The sequence below is a fragment of the Nycticebus coucang genome, chromosome 2 (genome assembly GCF_027406575.1).
Source record: "Nycticebus coucang isolate mNycCou1 chromosome 2, mNycCou1.pri, whole genome shotgun sequence".
In the NCBI taxonomy this organism is placed as follows: Eukaryota; Metazoa; Chordata; class Mammalia; order Primates; family Lorisidae; genus Nycticebus; species Nycticebus coucang.
The window spans coordinates 164,815,734-164,841,494 of record NC_069781.1 but is presented as its reverse complement, the minus strand read 5'-3'; the positions used below and the strand labels follow the sequence as shown (position 1 = coordinate 164,841,494).

The 25,761-nt window shown below is 48.6% G+C and overlaps 1 protein-coding gene across 1 annotated transcript in view; it reads right to left on the bottom strand.

The window, feature by feature from the left end:
- BEAN1 (brain expressed associated with NEDD4 1) overlaps positions 1–25,153 on the bottom strand; it is a 46,131-nt gene extending 20,978 nt beyond the window's left edge. The window contains exons 1-2 of the mRNA XM_053554111.1: positions 24,891–25,153; positions 24,526–24,704 (exon numbers count right to left, since the gene is read on the bottom strand). Of these exons, the coding sequence (XP_053410086.1) occupies positions 24,526–24,704; positions 24,891–25,153 (442 nt within the window). The remainder of the gene's footprint in view (positions 1–24,525; positions 24,705–24,890) is intronic.
- Positions 25,154–25,761: the final 608 nt, after the last annotated feature.

Sequence of the window (25,761 nt, the reverse complement as noted above, 5' to 3'; positions counted from 1 at the left end):
ACAGAGTCTCACCTTATCGCCCTTGGTAGAGTGCGGTGGCGTCACACAGCTCACAGCAACCTCCAAATCCTTGGGCTTAAGCGATTCTCTTGCCTCAGCCTCCCGAGTAGCTGGGACTACAGGCACCCGCCACAATGCCCGGCTATTTTTTTGTTGCAGTTTGGCCGGGGCTGGGTTTGAACCCGCCCCCCTTGGCATATGGGGCCGGCGCCCTACCCGCTGAGCCACAGGCGCCGCCCTTGGAGGAAAGTTTTTATCGGATTTGAGGTAGAATTATTCTGAAGTGGGTTGTGATGAGGTAAACTGTATATGTAATCCCTACAGCAACCGCTAAATACACTTGATCTTAGCCAAAAGGCCGAGAAGCGATAGCAACCGCTAAATAAAATAATTTTTTAAAAATAGTAAAATACCCCTAGGAGAATCAGAATAATATATTCAACTGTTTATTTAAACAGAAAAGATGAAAGTAAAGGAGGAATAGACAGAAGAGACATAAAACAAAAAGAACACAAATAGCAAAGTGGCTGATGTACATCTAACCAGATAAATAATTTATATTTTGCTAAGTTAATCTCTGTTTTTAAAAAGATATAAATGGATTAATAACCCACTTAAAGGGCAGACATTGTCAGAGTGAATAAAAAGGCGAGTTCTAACTATATGCTGGCTATGAGAGGCACTCCTTAGATTCAAAGGTACAAATGGGTTGAAAGTAAAAGGATGGGAGAAAATATACCATACAAGCAGCTGAAGTGATTATGCTAATATCAGACAAAATAGACTTTAAAGCAATGATTTTTCAACCGGTGTGCTGCGGCACATTGGTGTGCCGTGAGAGGATCTTAGGTGTGCTGCAAAAAATTTTAAAGATCATTGGGTGGTGCCCGTAGGTCAAGGAGTAGGGCGCTGGCCCTGTATACCGGGGGTGGTGGGTTCAAGCCTGGCCCTGGCTAAAAGTGAAAAAAAAAAAAAAAATTAAAGATCATTAATTAAATTATTTTCAAAAAGTTCAAAGCACAATAAGTATATTCTTCTTTTCACTCTATTTTTTGATCAACGTAATTTAAGTGTGCTGTAGAAGTTGTAACTATAGGTTAAAGTGTGCTGTGAAATCAAAAAGATTGAAAAACACTGCTTTAAAAAGTAAGAAATACTAGAGACAAAGGTATTTCATAATGACAAAAACAAATCACAATAAAAATATACAGGAAAACAAAACCACCACACATCAAATTTATGGAATACAGTGAAAGCAATGCTTCAAGGGAAATTTATAGCTTTCAGCACTCGTATCAGAAAAGAAGAAAGGTGGCAACTCAAAAAATATAAGCCTTCATCTGAAGAAATGGAAAAAGAAGAACCAAACCCAAAATAAGTAGAGGAAGGAAATAATAAAGATGAGAGAGGAAATTGATGAACCTGAGTGCCACTTGCCCTCTCTACATGCCACCCTGCCAGGGCATGCTTTTGGCAACCCCTTCATGCCTTTACGGCAGGAGGAACAATTATGACTCCCATCATTTCACCATGCTGCCTAGGCCTGAGGCCAGGGGCCTGCAGAAGGTAAGGCCCTGTGGGTTCCAATTCTGAAACATGTTAAAGATGATGGGATTTTGTCCTCGGATCCTCAGAGGTTCCCTCAGCTCCCAGAATTTACAGGAGCTTAAGAAACCAGCATCAGGGTGGTTGAAATATGTATATGAAAATAATATATCATGAGTAGTAGGACTTATTCCAGGAATGCAACGTGTAGTTTAAGACCAGAGAGTCTATTAACCCAACGTAGGTAAGACCAGACAAACTAGTAGACTAAGAAAAGACAGAAACTTCTTCACCACGATAAATCCTGTTGATCTCAAATGACTGCAACGGTCATGCTGAACTGTGGGGTTTTCTAGTACTTTCCCAGGATGTGATTCATGGAATGTGGGTTCAAAAATCATTACAGGGTGTGTGGGAACAAGTTCTTTATTCCTTCTTTCCCCACCCCATCAGATTGCTTTGCAGCTCTGAGTTGTCTTCAGAGTCAAACCAGTCCTGGTCCCAACCTGGGTCCCAGGCCTTTTGTTCACCAACATTCAGTATCCTGAGATGGTGAGTGGCCTGAGAGTGCTCAGGGCAGAAGAAACCACCTTCCTCTGGGAAGTCAAAGTCCAGAGCTCTTCTGCCAGACCTGACTCCTAGAACAGCACTCTGGCTAAGTAAGATACAGTCCTGGCTTCAAATTCTGGCCCCACATCTTGTTGGAAGTACCCACAGAACAAGTCAGGCCTCTGAGCCTTTATTGCCTCATCCATATAATGGGAACCGCAATCTCTGCTATGAATTTATCAAAACATACCACCTAGCAGGATGCCTGCTCATAATAGGTGCTCAGTATATGACAAGCAATTCTTAAAATATCCCTTAGACATAGACCTAAATGTGAAAGGCAAAGCAATAAATCTTGAAGAGGAAAATATCAGAGAATATCTTTGTGACCCTGGATTTCTTACACAGGACACAAAAGGTACTAACCATTTAGAAAGGTGGATTATGTTAAAATAAAGAATTTTGGTGGGAGTTTTTGAGTTGCAAAGTGGCTTTAGCCCCCAGTCTCTACATATCTCAGAGACTATGGCTATGACTATGGCTTGAACAAATGGTTAATTTTTGCAAGAAGATTCTTTAGATGTATTCATCATTTGCAACCTACCCCAGGTTACTGGAGAATGCTTTCATGGAGGAATCTGTCTATACAGGTGCCTGGAACTGGTTAATAGATCCCAAGACACAAAAATGTCCTTCTTCATGTCTTTATGGAATCATCCATTTTTTTTTCACAATTAGCTTTTCACTCTAATAAGTTTGTTCTTTGCTGTATACACAAGAGAGCAGTCACACCATCAATTACAGCATTTCAATGTCAAACAGTATTAGTAGAGTGTAATATATCTTGTAATCATGCCAGAAAACTAATTTTGAAACCCAGGCCTTCTGTTTAATGGAGGGGGCATCTAAAACAGCCTTTCTTCAAGTAAGTGATATATGAAAAGCCCCATAGGATTCCTTTTCAGTTCAAAATATGTGACCCTTAGAAGCAGATGACAGGAAATGTGCAGTATTTACCCAGACTGTCTTTTGATGATGACTCATATCATCAGTGCCATTGGTACCTCTGTTTACCTATGTTTCAGTATAGGTTACTGACCTTCATTCAAATTTTTTGTTGGTTTTTGTTTTTGTTTTTGAGATAGTCTCGTTCTGTTACACCAGCTAGAGTGCAGGGGCACCATCACAGCTCACTGCCACCTTAAACTCCTGGGCTCAAGAGATCCTTCTGCCTCAGACTCTCAAGTAGCTGAGACTACAGGCACCTGCCACAATGTCCAGCTAACTATTTTATTTTTTTGTCTCACTCTTGTTCAGGCTGGTCTCAAACTCCTGGCTTCAAGTGTCCTTAGCCTCTCAAAGTGCTAGGATTACAGACATGAGCCCCCAGCCTGGCCCTTTGTTCAGTTTTTATATGGTTTTTGCATTCTACTCTAAATCAAAACCAATCACAGCCAGTGTCAAAGCAAATGGAAAATGCTCTGTGAGCCGCTATTTTCTTGCCTGTGTTTCCCTGGCTTGCCATCCCTGTGCCACTTGCAATAAGACAGTCACACACAGCTGGCCTTTCTTGTATGCTGAAAAACAAATCCCACTGCAGGACAAACACTGAATGTGCTGAGACTGATATCAAAATGATAGGTAAACATTTGTGAAGCTAAATCTTGAACTTCTGCCACTCTTGTGGTTAACACTAGTTCAGTGCTTTTAATTTCATGCCTAGGTTGATTTCTAGTTAAAAAGAATTTAAAGAATACCTCACAGGTTTCTAAATATATAAATTCAGTTATAAATTATATACTGTATAGGAATTTGATAATTGTGTTGTTTTAGATAATTGGATTTTATGCTTGGTAGACACGCCAGTGCACTAGTATTGCAGGTATAATTGATCCTCATACTTCCTTATAAGAATAATATGGGAGTGATGCCAAACACTACCACTCGCACTGTTTAGAGGTTATTGGTGACATTCTGTGTGTGCAAAATAGTCACTGTTGGTATATTAAAGCACTGAAGGTACGTTTTTATCTTAGGAAAAAAAATTTTTTTTAAAGAAGTTTAAATTATTTCATGAGCAATGTTTTCAATTTTATTTTAGCCTAAAACCTGAAAATTTAATAAAGATAGACAAAAACTCTTTCTCAAGGCTTTTATCCAACTTAATATGATAATGTGCCCAAGACGGCTTTCAAGTTTAAATATTTTTTTCTTTTTTTTTTTGAGACAAGAGTCTTACTTTATCACCCTCGGTAGAGTGCTATGGCATCACAGCTCACAACAACCTCCAACTCCTGGGATTAGGCGATTCTCTTGCCTCAGCCACCCGAGTAGCTGAGACTACAGGCGCCTGCCACAACGCCCAGCTATTTTTTTTGTTGCAATTTGGCCAGAGCTGGGTTTGAACCCGCCACCCTCAGTATATGGGGCTGGCGCCCTCCCCACTGAGCCACAGGCGCCACCCTAAAAAATTTTGTTTTTTCCACTGCAGCAATAAAACACCCTGTTCTTTTTTCTTTTCTTATTTATTTTTTTGAGACAGGGTCTTACTATGTCACCCTCGGTAGAGTGCTGCAGTGTCACAGCTCACATCAACCTCAAACTTTTGGGCTTAAGTGATTCTCTTGTCTCAGTCTCCCAAGTAACTGGGACTACAGGTGCCTGCCACAATGCCCAGCTTTTTTTGGTTGTTGTTGTCATTGTTGTTTAGCAGGCTTGGGCGGAGTTTGAACCCACCCACCCCAGTGCATGTGGCCGGCGCCCTAACCAATGAGCTATGGGCACTGAGCCAAAACACCCCATTCTTAACATGTACAATGGGTATTTAATAATATTATGTTCTGTATATTTTGAAGCTAAATATGCACAAAGTGAATAATCATATACAAAATTAATAAATATTATATATATAAATTAGCAATACTCATTAATCCAAAGACACTGTTATGGGAACAAAAGAGATGGGGATGTCCACAGAGAGAGGGATGATTTTTGCAATGATATATCCAACATGGGATTCATAGTCAAAATACATAAAGAATCCCTAGAAATCAATAATGAGAAGATCCAATAGAAAAGTAGGCAAAAGATTTGAATAATCACTTCACAAATGAGACTATTCAAGGTGCTAAATTATTTTTGGTCACCAGAGAAATTCAAATTAAAACCATGGTGTGATATTTCTACTATGTACGAGAATGGCTAAAATGACAAAAATCCAGACAATACCAAGTGTTGATGAGGATGTAAAGCAACTAGAACTCTCATACATTGCTGGTGGGAATATGAATTAGTACAGCCACTTTGGAAAATTATTTAGCTCTGTCTATTAAAACCAAACTTACAGATACCCTAAAAGTCAGAAATTCCACTCCTAGGTGGAAAGTATTCTCCAACAGAAAAGCACCCATCTGTTCACCAAATAATAGAACTCTACGGTCCAATATGATAGCCACAGCCACAAGTAGCTATCTAAATTCAAATTAAATTAAAATAAAATTTCAGTACCTCAGTTACACCAGCCACATTTCAAATGCTCAATAGCTACATATGGCTAGTAGCTATTATACTGGACCGTGAAGATATAGAATATTTTCATTATTGTAGAAAGTTCTGTTGGGCAGCGCTGTACTACAATGCTCACAGCACCACAATTCATTCACATTCATCACCCAGAACTGAAAAGTACTCAAATGCCCACTACAATACACTAAAATAGAATGGTTAAGGTATTTGTGGTATATATATTCACACAATGAATTGCTATATATAGTGATGACAATACATGATCTATAATATAGGTGAAAATCACAACATAATGTTGAACAAAAGGAGCTAGACACAGAAGAAAGCAGACTGTATGACTCCGTATATATAAAGTTCAAAAGCAGGTAAAATTAATATGCGGTGACAGAGGTCAAGGTAATGGCTGGCCTGGAGTGGTGACTTGGAGAGCACATGGGGAGAGTTCTAGGGAGCATGTGTTCATTTTGTGAAAATTCACATAGCTGTACAAGGATGTGTGCACCGTTCTGTATGTATATTTAGTGGTGTGCTGGTGAACCAGCTTTCAAAGGAAAGAAAGAAAAAGAAAAAAAGAGAAAGAGGAAGGAAGAAAGGAAGGAAAGAAGGAAGGAAGGAAGGAAGGAAGGAAGGAAGGCCCCTTGTGGGAAGTAGGTAGGTTGACTTCTTAACGGGGTGCCCCATCTCAGTCCTAGAGTATCCAGGGGTACGGTGGGCACAGACAGACAATCCCTGGGGGTTCTTCAAAACCACAAAAAATGAAAAGACACAGGAGGGGCCCAGACAGGCTGTGGGTTCAAGAGTCAACAGATGGAAGGGATTAAACTGTTTGAATAAGTAGTTAGATTAGGAAACCTGGTTTACTTCCCCTGTGTGAATAGAACTAGCTTCTCCCTCCCCCTTTACTTGAACACGGCTTTCAAGCCAGAGTAGGGTTAAAGTGCAGAGACCCCTGACAGTCCCTGATTTGTACTGTTTGCCAATTTCCACAGTGTGGAAACATTACCATCATGGTGGATTTCTGGCACTGGTGGTTTAACAACTGGATCATGAAATTCCTAATTATTTAACTATTGGTTCTCATGAGCAGCTATCGGGTATTTCTACCAAAACGAAACACCTCTAGAGAATCTGTCCAGAAAAAAAAAATTCCCGTTCTTACTCCAGATGCTTGGAGATTTGCACAGTGTCTTGGCTCCCAGAGGTGGGGAACTACAACAGGCAGGAGAGGAAGGTGTGCTGGTCGGTCTGTCCTTTCCCTTGAAAGTGGCAGGCAGGGATCTGGTTGGGACAACCTGTGTCCTTTGAAATACATAGCTTAGGTCACAGTTTTACTTTCAAGAGAGGGCTGCCCTTTCCCTGCATCTTTACTGAAAATAGAGGAGCAGGCTCCATCCAGGGCATTTCCCCACTTTTATGTGGAAAGAGTGCTTTATGTGGGCGGCGCCTGTGGCTCAGCCGGTAAGGCGCCGGCCCCATATACTGAGGGTGGCGGGTTCAAACCCGGCCCCGGCTGAACTGCAACCAAAAAATAGTTGGGCGTTGTGGCGGGCGCCTGTAGTCCCAGCTACTCGGGAGGCTGAGGCAAGAGAATCGCTTAAGCCCAGGAGTTGGAGGTTGCTGTGAGCTGTATGAGGCCACGGCACTCTACCGAGGGCCATAAAGTAAAACTCTGTCTCTACAAAAAAAAAAAAAAAAAAAAAAGAGTGCTTTATGTGAGGCCAGGATGGGAGATGGATGTTTCAGCCACTAACATGCCATGTGACTTGGTCTGGTCCCTTCTCTGGACTCAGTTTCCACCTCTGTGCTGTGAGGCAGGTGGGGTGGAGCCCCATGGTAAGAACCATAGGCTCAGCAGATGACTTTTTACATCCAACCTGCAAGGTAGGGGGAACCCGTTTGCTTGAGTTATCCCATCAGGTGCTTGTGCTGGGATCTGGCCTCTGGCCCGCCTCTGGTGTGAGGCTGGCAAATGAAGGTGGACCAGCATGCCAAGATCCTCTCAACACCAACCCAGGGTTGCCTGGGAGGGGAGAAAGAAGATGTGTTTTCCCCCAGAACTGCCTGGGGAGGATCCTGCAGGTAAGACTGAATTTGGCTCTGCAGAAGTTACTATGGGATTAAAACACCAAAGAAGAAAGAAAAGAATTAACCCCCATTGAGCACCTATGTGTTCACCAAACTGTCACAGTCCCAAAAGGAACTGGATATAATTAGCTCATTCTGCAGATGAATAAATAGAGGCTCAGATGATTGAAACACACTTGCTCCAATGGTTTTACGACCTGGGTCTTTTAGCTTTCGCTGCTGTCATTGCACTAGGAGGCCCCATCAACCCCCTAATCCTCATCTTTAGCCCCAGCCCTGGGGAAAACAAGTGCCACCCAAAGGCTGAAGGATCTAGAGTATTGACAAAGGGAAGTTCTAGAATGACTCTCTCTCGCAAGGCCTGGGCTGCAGAGGGACGTGGAGTCCAGGTGGGTCCAGGTAGGCAGAGGGAGCAGCTCCTAGAAGCTGATGGTTTATTTGGGGACAGAGAGGGGCATGCTGCTTTGAATGCAAACAGAGGCAAATAGAGAGAACTCAGGAAGTAAAAATGTAGTCCAGCTTCCAGAGGGTCCAGTGTGGGGTGTGCCCAGGGCTTGGATGTAGAAGCCCTCCTGAATCCTGTCTGCTCCTGCAGGTGGGTCCCTGGGCATGCGACTTCTCTCTCCAGGTCTCTGAAGCATGCCGGCTGCACACTTCTTCAGTAACATCAGAGAACCCAACCAGCCTTTCCCAATCACCTGGGCATGGTTCCAGATGTAGGCAGGGATGGGCGTTAGGGTAGCTAATCTAGGGTAGCCCTTGGCAGGGAAATGGAAGTGTCCTTACTCGTTCCTGTTTGCAGGAAAATCCCTCCCTCAGTGTACTTGGCTTTGGGATGCCGTGGGTCACAAGCCTGGGATCATACTTCCCTTGGCAATACTTCTAGGATGCAGAAATCATTTTGCTTCCACCAGCCTGAGTCTCCGTCTCTTCCCTTTCCCGCATTCCCGTACTTGCTCCCTGGTGATCTCATTCAGCTTCCCAGCACAGAGCAACGTCCACACACTGACAGCCCCCGAAATTACATCTCTGGCTCTAGAATGTTCCATGAACTCTGGATTCATATATACAGCCTCCTGCCCTACATCTCTACTCCAGTGTCTACAAAGCTTCTCCAATGTAACATGTCAAAACCTTAAATACTGACTCACAGGCCCCCACCAAACCGGCCCACAATCTTTCCCATCTCAGCACACAGCAGCTCTATCCTCATGTCCCAGGACCCAAACATTGTCCTTTTTGACTCCTTTTTTTCTCATCCACCCCAAATCCAATTAATTTGCAACTCTTAATAGTGTCACCTTCATATCTACCCCATTTTGTCACCTCCATAGCTAGTCTCTGCATCCAAAGCCCTGTCATCACCACCTGGACCACTGTCCTAATCTCCTAATTGGCCTTCTCGCTCCCATCTGCGTCCCCCTCTAGTCTGTCACAGCCAGGGTGATCAGATCCCTTCTTAGTTAAAAACCCCTCCAATGAGGAGTTTCCATCTAGGTAAGCAGAAGCCATAGGCCTCCCATGACCTCCAAGACCCTCCTGTGCTTCTCCTCTGTTCCTCTTGAGGCCTCCAGCCTTACTCCTGGGACAAGACAAGGCTATCCCCCCTTTTGAATCCCTCTGCCTGGAACCCTCATCCTCTGGACACCTGCACAGCTCCCTCTCTTCCTTCTAGTAAATTCTAGTGTTATGTTCCTGGTGAGCCTCTGCCCTGACTCATCATCTCCCCAGGCCTTATTTGTCTTCATGGCCCTTCTCCCCATGTGTCATGTTACAAATGCATCTGTTTGTTTTGGTCTGTGTCTTCTGACTGTGTCAGCTCCATGAGAGTTAGGACTTAGCTTTGTCCATGGCTATAACCCTGGTGCCATGAAGGATGTCAGCATGTTGCAAATGCTCCATAAATATTTGTTGAATGAGTGAATAAATCAGTGGAGGAAGGAGCCTGACAGCAGGGAGGACTGACCACTGTTTACAGCAGGAACATGGTGGAGCCGCACTGCATATAACCAAGCCCCAGGCTCCTTTCCAGCTCATGGGACCCACAGTCACTTTTAACTGGGGGAGATGTAGTGCCATTACCATGGTGCCAGGCATGTGGCCCCATATTAGCTCAAACCCTCACCTCCTGCTGCATGACAGGTAACCGGATATCACTGGTTTAGACCTGGGAGAAGCTGAGGCTCCGGCAGGTTAGGTAGTATATAAATGACGCAGGCAGGATTCAAGACAGGTCTGAGTTCCCCAAAGCCCACACTGTTATCCTCTTCCTGGCTATTTGTGAGAAATACACAAATCAAGTCCATGTTCTCAGAGAGACCTGCCAATGACTACAAATTTCACAGACTGCTTGGGTCTTTGTCACTCTCTCTCCCTGTCCTCTTCCCCTGCAGCCTCCCTGTGCACTGTTGACCAGGGGTCCAGCCATAAGGTTACCTGTGACAGCTGTCATACCTGCATCCTCAGAGCCCCTCTATCAGCCTTGAAGGGTGACGTTCACTTAATCTGTAGCCCTGCTTCACTCTTTGTCCAGGGGGAGGCCAGAAACAAGGGCCTGCAGGGGTGTGAGACCTTTGTAAGAGGAAAGGGAAGGACAAAATTGGGGAAAGTCTAAGTCCAGAGAACAAAAGCAGCTCTGGGGGAAGCCCTTAGGGGTTTTGTGGACCCAGGGGAAAAGCCACCCTGTAGGGGGGTCTGCAGTAAGCTTGCCACCAGGGGTCAGTGACATGCAAGCACTTGGCCAGCTGGGCGGGCTTTGCAAAAGCTGGAGCCATTATTATTACTACATTAAGTGCCCAAGCCCAGGTTGAATGTCCTCTTGCCAGGGACTCTAATATGACATGATGGTGCATTTAAAATTAAGATTTAGCTATTAGGTGGTGAACACTCCTATAGTCGGACCAGAGAAAGTCTGAGATGAGACAGCCAGGGATGTTCACAAGCCACAGAGTCCTGGAGCAAAGTGGAGTCTCCCTCCAGAGTGAGATGAGACAGCCAGGGATGTTCACAAGCCACAGAGTCCTGGAGCAAAGTGGAGTCTCCCTCCAGAGTGTAGGGGTGAAAGAGTAGACTGGACTCGAATCTTGTCCTTTCGTTCAGCCGTGGCATGGCTAAAATTGAGTCCTGGGCTGCCTCACTTGGGGTGTAGCTCTGGCCCCACTGTTTTCTAGCTGCATCATCTAATTTCTTTATTTATTTGGGCCTCAGTTTCCTTCTGTGTGGAAAGGTCACACTGGCTCCTTCCTTGGAAGGCTTCTTCAAGGAAGCAAGGAAGCCACATAAAGAAATGATCATAAGCTTCCATAAAGTCCTTCACCTGTGAGATCTCATTTGCTACAGCAACCTTCTGGGAGGGGTACTATTATCAGCTCCCATTTTATAGTTTAGGAAAATGAGGCTTAGAGAGAAATGACTAGCTGAAGTGACTCCCTTTATTCCCTTGCCTACTCCAAAGTCACACCTCAGCAAAAGATGGGCAAAAGTTTCATTTCACAAGCTAAAGATCATTGGGTAGTGCCTGTGTGTGTTTAGAGAGAGTCTGAGGTTGCATTCAGACTCAGTGGCAAAGAGTGCTGCAGTTGATTAGTGATGTCTGTTCTGGGCACAGCCATAGTGAATTGTGTAGTGTGTCCCAACCATTTGCTCTGCTTACCCTTGAGTCGTTTTTGTTGATAGCTAGGTCTCTGCAGCAGTAACTGTTACAATGAGCGGAACAGAACAGTAGCATCTCGTCTGAACTCCAAATTCATCTCCAGAGTCCCAGTTGTTTTCCCTCACTAAAGACCTGGGTAATACTACACTTTGTAGGGAAAACATGGCCAAAAGAAGAAGACTTTCAGGTTTCTCAAGCATCTTCTCAGTGCCTAGCACCAGGCTAGACTCTCCCTGCAGCACATCAAATCTGAGCATCAAACCAAAAGGGTGGTATTACCTTTTCTAATTCATAGAAGATCAAATTGAGATTTCTAGAAGTGAGGTAGGCCAGATCACACAGCTGGTAAGTGGCTATGCGATTGTACTATTAACAGAACTTTAGTACCGTCTATCATCACAATGACTCTGAGTGGGACCTAAGTCCACCAGAGGCCCTGCCAGGCTGCAATTCCTGCCGGCCTGTGTGCAGCCACCCTGAGCTTGGCAGAGACCAGCCACACTTGACTTCTCCTTGGATTATTGGGTGTCTCTACCCACCCTCTTTCTTCTTGCCTTGCTACAGACTCAGTCTCCACTGGAGCCTCAAATCCCCTCCTTCTCCAGATCTGTTCCCACTGCCCAGGGAACTCCACAGAGCTGCTATCAGCTGGTGGTGGGAGGAGGATGTGAAGCATCTGATCTTGGAGCTTGGGGTCCTGGGGGAACCCTGGGTCACCCTGCCCAAGTGGGACCAGATGGAGAAGGCTCCCTTACCTCTGGCCTTCCCGAGGATCCAGGCTGGTTTTCCTACTCACTCAATGCTTGAGGTAAGTCCTTTGAAGGCTGGAAAATTGTTCCTAGGCCCGGCACTTGCAGGCAGAGAAGCCAACTGCCCTCTCCCAGACACTTGGCCAAACCTTTCTCTGGGTTAGGGTCCCCTGCCTCCCCGCTTTTTGTTCTTGCCTCTTTCCTTGCCAAATGGAGGGGGATGCTGGGGGCTATAGGAGCCTTCTCTGTGAGGGTGGGGATGGGCTGAAGTGCCTGAAGGGGAGATGGGGCTTGGGTGGGGTGGCGGGGTGTGGGCAGTGCCTGGGAGGAGCCAGCCCAGCCTGGTCTGACTGCTGCCTACCCAACTCCGAGAGGTCAGCGGATGACCTGGGATCTTGCTCCCCCAGGGCGCAGGACCAGGGGGGCTGGGAAGAGCTGGGCTGTATGTGTGGCTCTCACCTTGCCACCCTCCTTTTGCCCTGTGCTCTCTCTAGACTTTGTGAGCAGTGACTCCTCGGGGTGGGGTCTTGCTTGGGACACTTCAGGGCTTATTTTTTCATCTGAAGACATTTCTGGGACCTTTCTAAACTGGCAGGGAGTAGAGGTAGAGAAGCCCAAACAGGAGCAGATGATGCCTCCTACCCTACGTTTTCTAGTCTTTGTGGGCTTCAGTATCTTCACATGTAGCTGGCAAGGTCATGTGGGAGCTGAGAGAGTCAAAGCAATTTCGTTATGTTTCTAAGTGCACAGAGTGGCTTCAGATCTGGAATGCAGGGTTTAAAAAGAGAGGCATGTGTCCATGTCAGGGCCCTTCCTGGCATTTTCAGGTCTTCTTCCTGAGTTTTTATGTCTGGTGTTTTCAGGGGTCTGTAGCGCGTGTGGTTCTGCGTCCCTTCCAGAACTCATATGGAGTTCTGGGGAGAAACAAAAAAGGTCATATTTCCATAGAATTAACTCAACAAAAACTTACAATCCATGACCTCATACCTGCCCTCAAATAAATCACATCTTAGTTAGGGAAACAGACAAGTAAACAAGCCTTCAGGGAGGGCCTCTGCTCTGTGGCATCTGCTTCAGGTCCATTCATTTACTTGTTCAGCTGTAAATGTTTCCTGAGCACCTACTATGTGCCAGACACTGGGCATGGTGCTGGGGATAAGCCACGGGAACACTGCAGGCAGGGTCCCTACTTCCTGGAAGTTCACCTTCCCTTGACAGCATGGACAAGGGCACAGCCTAAGAGCTGGTTAATAAATGAGCGATTCTGGATTGGATCTGAAGAGGGGGCCAAGATAGGGGCAAAGCCACAATGATGATTTGTCGAGCCCGTTCAGAAACCTCAGGGTCTCCCAGGGCAGCTGGCAGTGATGGTGTATGTATAGGAGGGGCTGAGGGTCCCCCCCAGATTTCTGGCCTGAAGGCCTGAGTTGATGGGGGTGTCTCAAAGCAACTGCCAAATCAAGCAAAGCTGGCTCAGAGGGGAAGATAAAGGGTTCATTTGGGGACAGGCTGAATCTGAGGTTGGGACAGGGGGCTGCCCAGAGCAGACACACAGAGGAAGGAGGAAGAAGGAATTGGATGCTTATGAAGAAGCTGGGGTGGGACAGAGCCACGGAAGCTGCTGGCTTACAGGCTGCAGCTGAAAGCACAGTAAGGATGTGAAGGCCTGGACTACGCAGAGCACAAGGGCAGAGGTTGGAGCCTGGGGGCCCAGCATTGCATGGGCAGGAAGCATTTCTCTCCTCCACTTCCAAGGAAGATGATAGACAGACGGTCAGATGGTCAGACTGATAGTCAGAATGGCTGGCTGGAAGAAACCAGGCAGCCTCTGAGGAGGGGAACCCAAGGCAGGAGAAGTCATCCAGAGAGCAGAAGCGACCGACAGGTCAGATACAACTGAGAACTATGGCATGGATTTAACTACACAGCAGTCAATGGAATGTTGGGATCCTCAGCTCTTGGAACCCACTGGACTTGGGGGACAACCCACCTTGTCTTAGAAATGAAGCCGGATCGAAGTCATGGAGGGATCTGGTGGCAGAGTCAGGAGCTGCAGCTTTTCCCCAACCCACAGCCTGTAGCTCCTCCTCTGGAGTGTTTCATTATGCATTTATTCATTCAACAAACACTTATTGATTGCCTTCTGCATGCCAGGTACTGGGCCTGCCGGAGGTGGGGGGATTCAGAGATGTGCAGGAGCCATTTCTGAATGGGCTAGAATATCAATAAACACACCCTGGTGTCCTCAGGAGGTGACAGAGGGCTGTCCTACAATGATGGCCTCTATCGGTACAGATGGACCAGACTGGGTGCCCAAGGGCCTGGGCTTCACCCCAGAAGATTCTGGAAAGCTCTCCACACTCGGCATCCTGAATTTTCTCAGCCTTCTCTGTTTCTGGCTGCTCTTGCCTCACCAGCAGGAAATGACAAGAACATGACCATCTAAGCCCTCTTCAGGGAAGGTGCTCCTGGCTCTGAGCAGCCTTCTTGCCTGGCTGGAGACTTGGGCATTTATCTCCTGATGATTCCATCACAAAAGTCATGATAATTTATTGAGCTTGTGTTATCCATCAGAAATAATCTTATCAGCTCTTGACCTGGTCCCTCCTTGGGTACCCACAGCAGTCAGCAGCCAGGCTGAGCCTCCCAGACCCTGGACACCATTTTTTTGGACAATAAATCCCACAGCCATTCATCCTCCCAGTATGCCTGGAAAGGCTCCCACCCAGATGGGATACACCAACTTCCTTCCCTCCCACTTCAGTGTTCAAAGGTTGAACAATCGGGGTTTGACTATTTAGAAGAGATGTCCCCACCCAGGATACAGGGAGTGTAACCAACAGCATAGATCTTACCAGCCATCAGTGAGGGGCCAGACGCTACCCAGAGTGAGCCCAGGAGAGGGGAGATGACGGCTGAGGTCAGGTGCCCCTGATTTCACACAGAGTCATAATCCTGACTAATCAAGAAGACATGGGGAAGTCATGCATGTCCCCCCCAAATTTTAGCAAGTGATTGTGGTTTTGGGGGCACAGGAGACATCAAAGGAGGAAGCAGGTGGCTACCACAGGGAAAGTAAAAAAGACTCCGGGGCCAGGGTGGTGGCGTGAGTTGGTGAAGACAGAGCTGGTGGGCATTTGGGGAATAAGCTGAGGGGGGCTGCAGACTTGGACTCCAGGGTGCACCCAGCTGAGCCTGTCACCTGGACTCATGGGCATGGAGGAGCCAGGAGAAGTCTGTTACAGACTAGATCATCTGACAGCCTCAGTAAGATAGGGAACTTCTTAGCAGAGATGCTTAGGATGGGTTTCCTTAGGACAGCAAACCCCAAGGAGCGTGTTCTGTGAAACACCAGTCCTGTGAAACACTCCTGTGTTCAGTTAAGTGTGGAAGGGCAGCAGGCTTTCTCTTTCCCATGGGAGCCTCACATCACACACCACCATATCAAAGGCTCTGAAAAGTCCCACAGTAGCAAGACTATTTTTAACATGTCTCACCCAGCATTTCCCATACATATTTGGCCATGGAGTCTGGGTCTCTGTATGTGTGTGTAAAATTCCATTAATATCCATCAGAGAAACTCTGATCCACACGTTAGGAAGGGCTGTTACTGGGGAATCAGCCTAAGTGGGATTTTTAGTTTTCGGGGAGCAACTCGCAGATATCAGGCGTCTTTTTTCTCGCCCTGTTCCCACCCAACATGCCACATTAGCTTCTGGTGGGATCCTGGAGGTCTTTGGCCAGACATCCCAAGCCATTCTCTGCGACCCTGACTTCAAGCTCTGCCCTTGCCTGGCCCGGAGAAGTGGTAGGATGCGGGGAGGAGACTTACAGGGGCAGGGACGTTTGAAGGACATGTAATCCTTGGAGCAGAACAGCGGAGCCAGCCTGCCCGGGGGCACAGCTCTGACTTCTCACAGGGAAGGCCCCTTCACTCACCTGCAGAGACACAAACAGGCAGGTGTTGGGGGTGCCCGCACCACACCCACTGCCCCACAGGCTGGGTGCTCACATATCCTGAACTGTCAATCTCTTGGGGAGACAGTGGTGAGCTTGAGAGCACACGCCCAGTCTGGCCCAGGGCCTGGGGGACCTCTGGGGTGTGGGTACAAGGGTGGGGTAAGTGCCTTCTGGAGTCCCAGTGGTGCATGGCTAGTGGTGGGGGGATATCTATCTCTCTTGCGAGCCTTGATTGGGAACTACAGATACCATGGAGTTCTCCTGTCTCATGAACCTGTAAGATCCCATCGCCTTGGGCCACTTTAATAGACCATGGCATCCTGAGCACCTTATAAAACTGTGAGTGCTGGGAAAACTGAGACCCGCAGAGGGTGAGAGGCTAGTTCAAGGCCTCATAGCTGGCTTTGGAAAGGTATTCACAGACACCGAGCCCAAACCATACCATTATTATTACTATTACCCCCAACAACGCTAAGAGGAAGATGTTCTTTTTATCCTTATTTCATAAATAACGAAGTTGAAGCTCAGAGAGGTTATGTAGCCTGCCCAAGGTCACACAGCTTCTAACTATAGGCTGGATCTAGAATCCAGATCTGCTGGACTCCAAAGCCCACACTGTTGGCCAGCATACTCCTGGCCTATTCAGAAGTAAAGGCCTACAGAATGAAAATCTTTCTTCCCCAAATCCTCCCCTCTCCCCACATGAACTTGGTGTGATGCCTGGATGGCTAGGGCAGTGAGGAAGTGGCAGGTCCCTCTGACACCCATTTGCAATAGAGGAGACATTTTCAAAAAGTCACCCATTCTCCCACGCTGCTAAAGATCTGAACTGGTTTAGTCTCTCTTAGTTTGTCCTCAAGTGACTTGAGGCTTTGGGAACTGCAGGCAGAGAGGGTTCCTGTTTTCCAGGGGGTATGGCTGCTTGGTTTGCAGAAACCAAACTGCATCCTTGGGGGTGCTGAGTGGGCCCCAAAGCGCCAAGCCCAATCGGCCATTGTAGGGGAAAACTGGCAGCTGAAGCCAAGAGGAAAAGACTCTAGCCCCTCCAGGTGTCATGATGGGGACATGCTCCCTATCCTTGAAATAGGTTACAGCTTATCTACTTTACCTGTGAAGACACGGAGGCTCAGGAAGGCAAAACACTTTGCCCAAAGTCAAACTGCCAGGAAGCAACAGAGTTGCTATTAGCACTCAAGGATCAGACTTCTGAGCACAGACTCTCCAAAGATGGGTCTCCGATTCATTTGTTAAATAGAAAAGCCAATTATTAGTCAATGCAGTTTGGCTGCATTTCCATATGTGGAAGTCTTCTGGACATTCGGGGCTATTGGTGTGTCTCGCATCCACCAAACACCTGTATGTGCCAGGTGATATCACCAGTGAGAGTGCAACGAGCCCTTTGAGGCAGGGAAAATCATTCCCATATTGCAGATGAGAAAACTGAGGCTTAGGGAGAAACCCATTCAACTCCACAGAGAAGAGATGGGGGAGGAGCTGTGCAGGGAAGGACCTGTCCTGCTGTACCAGTGCACTGGCTGGCCTGTTTCCTGGACCTGCCATTCTCCCAGGCTATCCACTCTCCTTGGCCTGCCATTCCTCCCTCCACACTTGGAGAACTCCTATGTTTTTGTCAATTGTCAATGCCCAGCTCAACAGGCCTCTCCAGGGAGGTCTTCCTTGACTGTTGGAGACAGGAAAGTCACTGTGGCTGTGCTTCTGCAGCACCTGCACGTCCTTCCAGGATAGCTTGGTCCTAAATTATCCTAGACTAGTAGCTCATCAGCACAGAGGGTCAGCATGGCCTCTGTGAACTAGCTAGTGGAAACATCAGCATGAGCCAAGCTCGGCCTGATGCTAATGCACAGCTGACATGCTGAGGCTGCCTTTAAGTGATGCTCAACTGGCTGAGGAGGATGCCTGAGTAAAGAGCTGAGATGCTTCCCAGGCATCTTGTCACCCTTGGTGACAATGATGCCGACATCAGCCAGGGCTACCTCTCCCTGCCTTGCGCAGCACAATCAGTGTTCTGCACGCACCACTGCACCCCTCAGCACCCTGGCTTGCATCCATTGATTCATTTACCAGGCACCTACAACGTGTCCCACAAAAACCCAGGAAAACACAAGGAGGGGCTCTTTGGGGTTTGGTCTCTCCCTCCCCTTCCCCACTTCAGGATTTCTGCATGAGGCCAGGCAGGAAAACCATTTCTTGGTGGCATCAGACCATTGGCTGGAGTGGAGCTTTGTTGGGGCCATCAAGACAAAGGACTGGATATGGGGGGAGCTGCATGAGCAAGTGCCCACCCTGGTGGCCCTGCATGTGACCAGCACTGCAGTGAGGGTTCAGTGATGAGGGCACAGACAGGCTGACACTGGGCTGGGGGCAGGCCCCCCAGCTGCCGGGCGATTGTGGGGCCACGCCTGGGTCGCTTCTCCCCTGCCCGCCTCGCTCTGAGCCCAGCATCTGAGGCTTGTTCCTGCTGGTGACTCATCTCCGGCTGGCTTGTCTGGCTGGGAACTCGAGGGCGGGCGGGTGGCACTCCAGGCTTTGAAGTGGCTGAATGGTGTGTGTGGTGAGTCCACGTCACTCCCCTTCATGTCCCCACCCCTGGAATACCTCTGCTCTGGGCTGTGCTGTGACACTCAGCACATGTGTGGGGTGTGGGGGTCAGGGAAGAAAGCTGGGGTCTCTGGTGGCAGGGGAGGCACCCAGACTCACAAAACCATAGAAACCTGGGAGTGATCAGCCTCAGTCATGGGCAACAGAAAGGAAAGGGCTGGAGGAGTGGGCCACCTCATGAGAGAGGACATGAGATGTCCCCGTGTTTACCTGGCACCCACTCAAATGCTGTCACATGCTGCTAGTTTACAGGAGCGTCAAAAATAAATCCCCATTTCACAGATGACAACATTGAGACTCTGAAGAACGAAGGGGCCTGGTGAGGTAGGAGCTCTCTGCCTCAAGAGTATCCTCCCCTAGGAGGATTTTAATCAGGGGATCAAATGGTCAGCTTTTCTCACTTGAAGAAGGTGGAGGTCAGCCCAGGTGTGGGAGGTGGGCAGCAAGAACGTGGGAGCTGTGGCAGAAGGTGATGGGGCCTCAAGAGAGGCAACAGTGACTGCAGAGGAGGGAGAGAGGCCACCATCACTGGTTCAAGTGTTTATTAAAAGTTCCTAGTGTCCCAGGCTTTGGGTGCTGGGAATAGAGTGGTGAGCTGCACTTTGACAGCTCAGCCCCTGTCCTAGGGACAGAGATACAATAGTAACCGCAGAGTTTGTAGGCAGCAGGATGGGAGACACAGAGGCAGTGAGTGCAGGTGGGGATTGCACATCTGGATATAGCAGCTGCAGAAGGTCTTGGTGAGAGGGTGACAGGTAAGCACAGCCTGGAGGAAGCAAACCAGTGGGACAGACACCTGGGAGAGAAGGTTCCAGGTAGAAGGAGCTGAGAGTGCCAAGGGCCCTGAGCAGGAACACGCTGGGTGCATTTTAGGAACAGATGGGTCTGATGTAGAGAGTAAGGAAGAGGGAGCAGTTAAGGCTGATTTTTTTGTGTCTGCTTGGGTGACTGGTGGATGGTGGAGATGGGAAAGGCAGTGATTACAAGTCTAGACAGCCTAGACAACCACAGTGCCCCTGACACCTAGCACAGTGCCTGGCACATAGGAAGTGCCCAGTGACTGTTTTCTGAATGAATGTAGGATGTTATCTCACAGGGTATTCCATGGATCTGTAGGCCTGAATGTGATCACTCAGAGCTGGAAGGAAATCAGAAATTCCAAGTGCTAATTCTATCGAAAGGGGTGCATCTGCCTCAGCAAGGTGGAGGCCAACTCTCGGGGCTGCAGGAGGGGGTCCTGAGGCAGCAGAAAATCTTTCTCTTGTCATAGGAGGTTTTTATAGGAAGCTGGGACCCAGCTGGTAACTTCCCCAATGGAGAACACACCTTGGCTAATGCAGATGTTTGTCACATGGTTGAATGAAAGAATGAATGAATTAGGAGTGGTGAGTAGGGGGCAGAAAGGTGGGCAAGAGGCACCGAAGTTTGCAAACAGCTAACTGGATCCTGATATTAGAAAGGGGAGATGTGTGGAAGTCTCTGCTCTTAATCTACCTAGGATAGCCCTCTACAGGATTAACTGCTAGCCCTTCCCCGATATCGTGGCCGATTTTAAAAGGCTTGATTTACTGTCTAACTGCATAAACCAGTCTATCTGCAAGCTGCAAATAGGTCCTGACCCAGTGTGTAGAAAAAGCAGATTTAGAAAACACCAATAGAGACATAGACAAGCATTATTTATAGCAGTGAAACATGGGAGGTAAGCCCAATGTCCAATAAGGGAGGTTAGGCTAAGCAAACTATGGCACACACTTATAATGAAATATTATATAGCTGTGAAGTCATGTTTGTAAAGAAGTTTTAATAACATAAAGACTTTCAGTATAATGTGAAGAGGAAAAAAACTTCAAGGTATTAAAAAAAACAGGTTATAGAACTGTGTATACAGCATGATCCTTATTTGATAAAAGAAAAAAAATCCTTGGAGAGTATATTCATACATAGCAAAAAAGATCAGAAAGGAAATAGATTAAAACAGTCACAGTCCTTATACTCTTTGGGTGGTAGTAGGATTAAGGAGGATTTTTATGTTCTTTTATATTTTTTATGATTTTCTAAATTTTCTACAATGAACGTGCCTGACTTTGATAATCTGAAAAATCATTAAAATGAAGATTTGAAAAAACCTTTTGTGATAAAATAAAAAGTAATTAAGTGACTGATGGTTTAACTCATTGAAAGTTTTTTAAAGCTACTTTAATTGCCTTTGACTATGTCCTTTGTTATCAAAAAGATTGTTTAAATGCCAACTTGTCTTTGAACTTACTGATACGGAGCTTTATTAAGATACTAGGAACATAATCTCCATTGTTTATAACCTTCATCAAATTATCTCTGGCACTTAAGTAAGTGCTAGTTACCAAATATTTGAAGGAATGGGTTCTGCTGTGAACCTTCATGTGCTGTTTTCAATCAATCCATACACTTAGCAAAATAATAACAATAACAAATCTTATGTTTGTAAAACACTTCATAATTTTGCAAAGCATACTAAGTGCTGGGTACTATTCTAGGCTCTTGGAATATCATAGTGAACAAAACAGTCAAAAGTTCCTGCCCTTGAGGAGCTCATATTATATTATCACACAATAAATAAATGAATAAGATATGCAGATGTTAGGAAAATCGAGAGAAAAGTGTAGGTAATAAATGGGAGGCTGCTATTTTACATCAGTTTGATTACTATTTGAACAGAAAAAAATGAGAGGTGTCTGTAAAAATTCTATAGCCTGTGGACAGGTAATATATTCTTTTTCAGTTCTTAGACATAAAATGATTGAAGTTATGCAAGGAGTAATCATTCCAGTAACTAATTACATGCCATCTAAGTTACAGTGTGTTGCTTATCAATTTTACAAAATGAATGTGAAATTATGATGAGTCATAGTGAGGATTTAAGTATTCTATCTAGCAGAGTGAGATGGCCCTTAACCTTGCTGAGCCTCAGTGTTCTCTTTGGTAAAATGGGGACAATTATAGTATCTTAGTCAGAGAGTCGCTATTAGAAGTCAAAAATGGGATGCTTATGTGTGGGAAGCATCGTGTGTGCCGTGCAAACTCATAATGCCCACACAGCAGGGCCACTGGCACAGGTCCCTTGGACCCTCCTATTTTTTTCTTTATATTATGTCTTCAGTTCTTCTACTATCCCAGGAGAGGTGTAATATTTATTTCCATCTTCAAGAGAAAGCTGAAGCCTTGAAAGATAAGTCATCTGCCCAGAATACATGCTATAAACCCAGGCAGTGCAGCTCCCGTGCTCTCAGCAGCAACTCTTGTTTGTACTCACTTGCCAACAGATCCAGAAGTCCTCCTGGCCTCAGATTCTCCCTTTAGGAGTCTGAGAGCTGATTTAAGCCTTCCTATACCTCATCCTGTGCTCTGAGCACTTCATAGGGCAAAGACTTCCCTGAGGGTGTCCTGTGGAATATTCTCAAAGACTGATGCTAAAGCCTATATTCCCATCACATTCCCTATTAGTGGTGTTCCAAATACTGTATGGACCAGTAGACACAGACCTAATTAGTTTCTGATTAACTCCTTTGGGAAGATGAGGAGAGAGGATTATAGAAGATGTAGGAATGTGACACTCAAGCAGGTGAATGGGGTAAGGGCAAGGAGGTTATAGAGGAAGAAGAGAGAGGGAGTTTCTGTGTAGCAGGAGCCCAGAGGAGGCAGGTCATCCTGTCTGTCTCACCAGGTACCCACCTAGTGACATGTGAACATGCTTCCTCATCTGAAATCCCTCTCCCAGTTCTGGGTAGCTGGGCCACAGGTGGCCAGAGGTCAACATGTCTGTCCACAAGCTGGATCATGGTTTCCTCCCACCAGTGCTCCTGGACATCTACATCCTCCCAGAACGCTAGCATCCTCCTCTAGGCCCATGGGCTTTGGTATGCTCTGCTCTGGTCCTGAGGCCCCAGCCGCACAGACTGGGGCTGATCCTTTCCTGGGGATGGCCTGGCTCTGAGGTTCTAACCTTTCAGTCAGTCACCAGCTCCATGTCCTCCCCGAGATTCATCATTTCTGGTACCTCACGCTCCAGTCTCCTGGATGAACAGTCACCTGTGATCAGTCAGCAAAGAATCAAGGCTGGGATGCCTCAGACTTCTCAGCTCTCTCCCTGCCCTTCTCATTGTCTGAACCATCAGACAGGCATGTCCAAGCTGCCTGACAGCCGGATCACTCCTCAGGGAGAGCAATTCTCCCTGAGCCTCCAAGTTCCCGAGTAGATGGAGGTGAGCAAATTCCCTTATACAGACTGTGAGCAATACGTGGGGTTCCCTGCCTGGGGCAGGAGAGAGCAGGCTGGGTGAAGAGGAAAGGAATCCCCCTACAATCAGATGAAGGCTTCTCCATTCTGGAGGGAGGTCTCAGAGCAGAGAGGGGAAACTGGGATGTGGTGCAGACAGTCTCAGAAGAGGGAGCAGCTGAGAAAGGGCGGGCTTCAAGAATCAAGTTGTGCTTTGCAATTAGATGTCTGTAGACCATGGGGGATTCAAAGGCCTCCTTGGAGAGGAGGAGATAGGAGGGGGGCGTTATGTCTCCCTGGCTCCTCAGCATCTACCAGTGCTGAGCACCTCATAAAATGCACCTATAGCCAATAGCATTTGAGTACTAGCTGTGTGCCAGGCTCCAGGCTAGGCCCCCCACCAGCACCATCTCATTTAATCCCCCAAATTCACCTTCTCCACACTTCAGATGGGGAAACCAGGACTCTGAGGAGTTAAGTGTCTCGCCCAAAGTCATCCAAACCCACCTTCTGGTTCCAAAGCCCTTTCGTATTTCTGCTTATAATAGAGTTTTGCTTACTTTTCAGGTGAAGAAACTGAGGCACAGGGTGGTGAAGTCACTTGTTCCAGTAGAGCAATCATGATGGTTGAGGAGAAAGTCCAGAAGGGCATCCTCTCGGCAGATGCCCGTGGGACTTTGGGGATCAAGACCCAGGACGAGGCTCCTGAAAACCACGCCTCTCACACTGACCGCTTGAGCCTTCCCTTTCCCAAGCCTGAGCCCAGCCAACAACTCAGCCGCCAGCCCCGATCAGGAGGGCAGCCCTGGGACCTCCCCATTCATCAGCCTTCAGACGGCGGAGCCCAATGGGTAGAGAGGAAGGGCCCAGAGTCAGCTGGGCTGAGCGGGGCACTACTCAGCTTCCGAGGGCGCCTGGGGAGAGGCGGCGATGTCGCTCAGCGCTGCGCATCGCGTCGGAGCCACCGCCTCGGACTCAGCCTCGGGTCCCTCTTCCAGAGCCAAGGAAAAGTCTGCCCCAAATGGGGAGAAGGTGCATAGGGGACGCTTGCTCTCCCCGCCTGAGTGCTGAGATATGCTACCGCGGCAGACACTGAAATAGGGGCATGGCTCGGGTGACCCGCCTCTCGGAGGGTAAAACTTCCTTGGCTCAAAGGGGTATGGGGTGGTCCAAGCTCTAAACTCTGCAAAGCCCCAGTCCCTTTCCTCTCCCACCGCAGCCGAGAGTGAGCCTCAGTTTCCCCTTCTTGGGTGGGTTGTTTAGGGGCGAAACCGAGGGCGCGGAGATGAGGAGACTGCCCGTCTGGGACTCGGGTCAGGCCGGAGCCCCAGAGACCTCCCCTTTCCCGCGGCCCCTGTTCGGGGTCAGCCTCGGCTCGCGCGGGTCCTGGTGGCCCGCCTGGGATTCCGCTCCGTTCCGAGCGCGCTGCGACTCCGCTCCGGACCGCGCATCCGCCCGCTCGGCGCGGAGAGGCTCGGGGCGCCCCCGGGTGTGTGCCTTCATCCGAGCCGCCGCAGAGCGCGGGGGAAGGGGGCCGGACCCCCTCCCCGACCCCTCCCCAGAGTAGCCCCCGGCCCCTCGCCCCTTACTCGGCTTGGCTGCCGCGCTCCGCTCCGTGCGCCGCAGTGCCGGCTCCAGCTTCGGCTCCAGCTCCGGTTCCCGCTCTGTCCCCGGCTCCTGCTCCCGCTCCGGCTCCAGTTCCCGCTCGGATGCCACTGCACTCGGCTGGGGCTGGGGCTTCGCGGGGGGCGCGCCGCTCCGCCTCGGCCTGCTGGGCGCACAGGGGCGGGGCGGGGCGGGGCGGGGCCGGCGAGCCGAGCCGAGCCAACCTACCGCCAGCGATCCCTGGCCGAGGCGACAGCGGCGGCTTCCCAGGCCCTGGCCCTGGCCCTGCCCTGTCGCAGCCCCACCCCGCAGCCTGTTGTCCCCGCGCCGCCGCCCACGCCACCGTCACTGGCTCGAGCCCCCGTCGGCGGCGGCGCGGCTCCGGGGCCTCACCACCGCTGCGCCGCGGCCCGGGTCATTCCCGAGACAGGGTGCGCGGGTTGAGGGGGGAGGGCCGAGCCGCGCCCCTCTGCTCACCGCCAGCCCGACACCCACGCGGCGGCCAGCAGGCGGGGCAGGGCTGCAGGAAGGCCGAGGGCCGCAGGGAGGCCGGCGCACCAGGCAGACGTGTGAAGAGGACGGACGACGACAGGCGTGTACAGAGAATGACATGCAGACGGCAACGGAGGGCTGACACGAGCAGAGAAGGGTAGACGATATGTCAGGGAAGGACAGAAAGACAGGCTGGACAGAGGCAAGGCTGGGCAGGGGAACTCTGCCACAGGCAAAGGACAGCATGCAGAGGGGGACACAGCTTGGTAGGGCCTCCTGCTCCCACTTGCTGGCCGGTGAGTTCTGGGGCATGCCAGGTGTCAGCTAGGCCTGCCTGAAGTCTTCCTCTCTGAGCCACTAGCAGGCTTATTTCCTTCAATCCTCACCCCACCCTGTGCCTCTGCCCCAGGCTTGGAGCTCAGCCCTGGCAGATGCCACCTTGTTCCTAGGGCATCCCTGGATTGCTGGCTTCCAATGTCCTCTGTCCCCACCTACTCTGGGGCCTTGGACAAATCCCTGCCCATCTCCCAGGCCCACCTTTATTCATTGTGATATTGCACCCATTTATCGCATCCTTATTATGTCGTGGAATCATTTATTTAATCTCTTCTACTTGCCTGGAAGCCCCATGAGGGCAGCTCCTGGGTGGGGGACAGGGATCTGCACCGACTGTGCTCTTAGTAAATCTGGTAAGTGAAGAGGTGAAATGAATTGGTGCTGACCCTTGC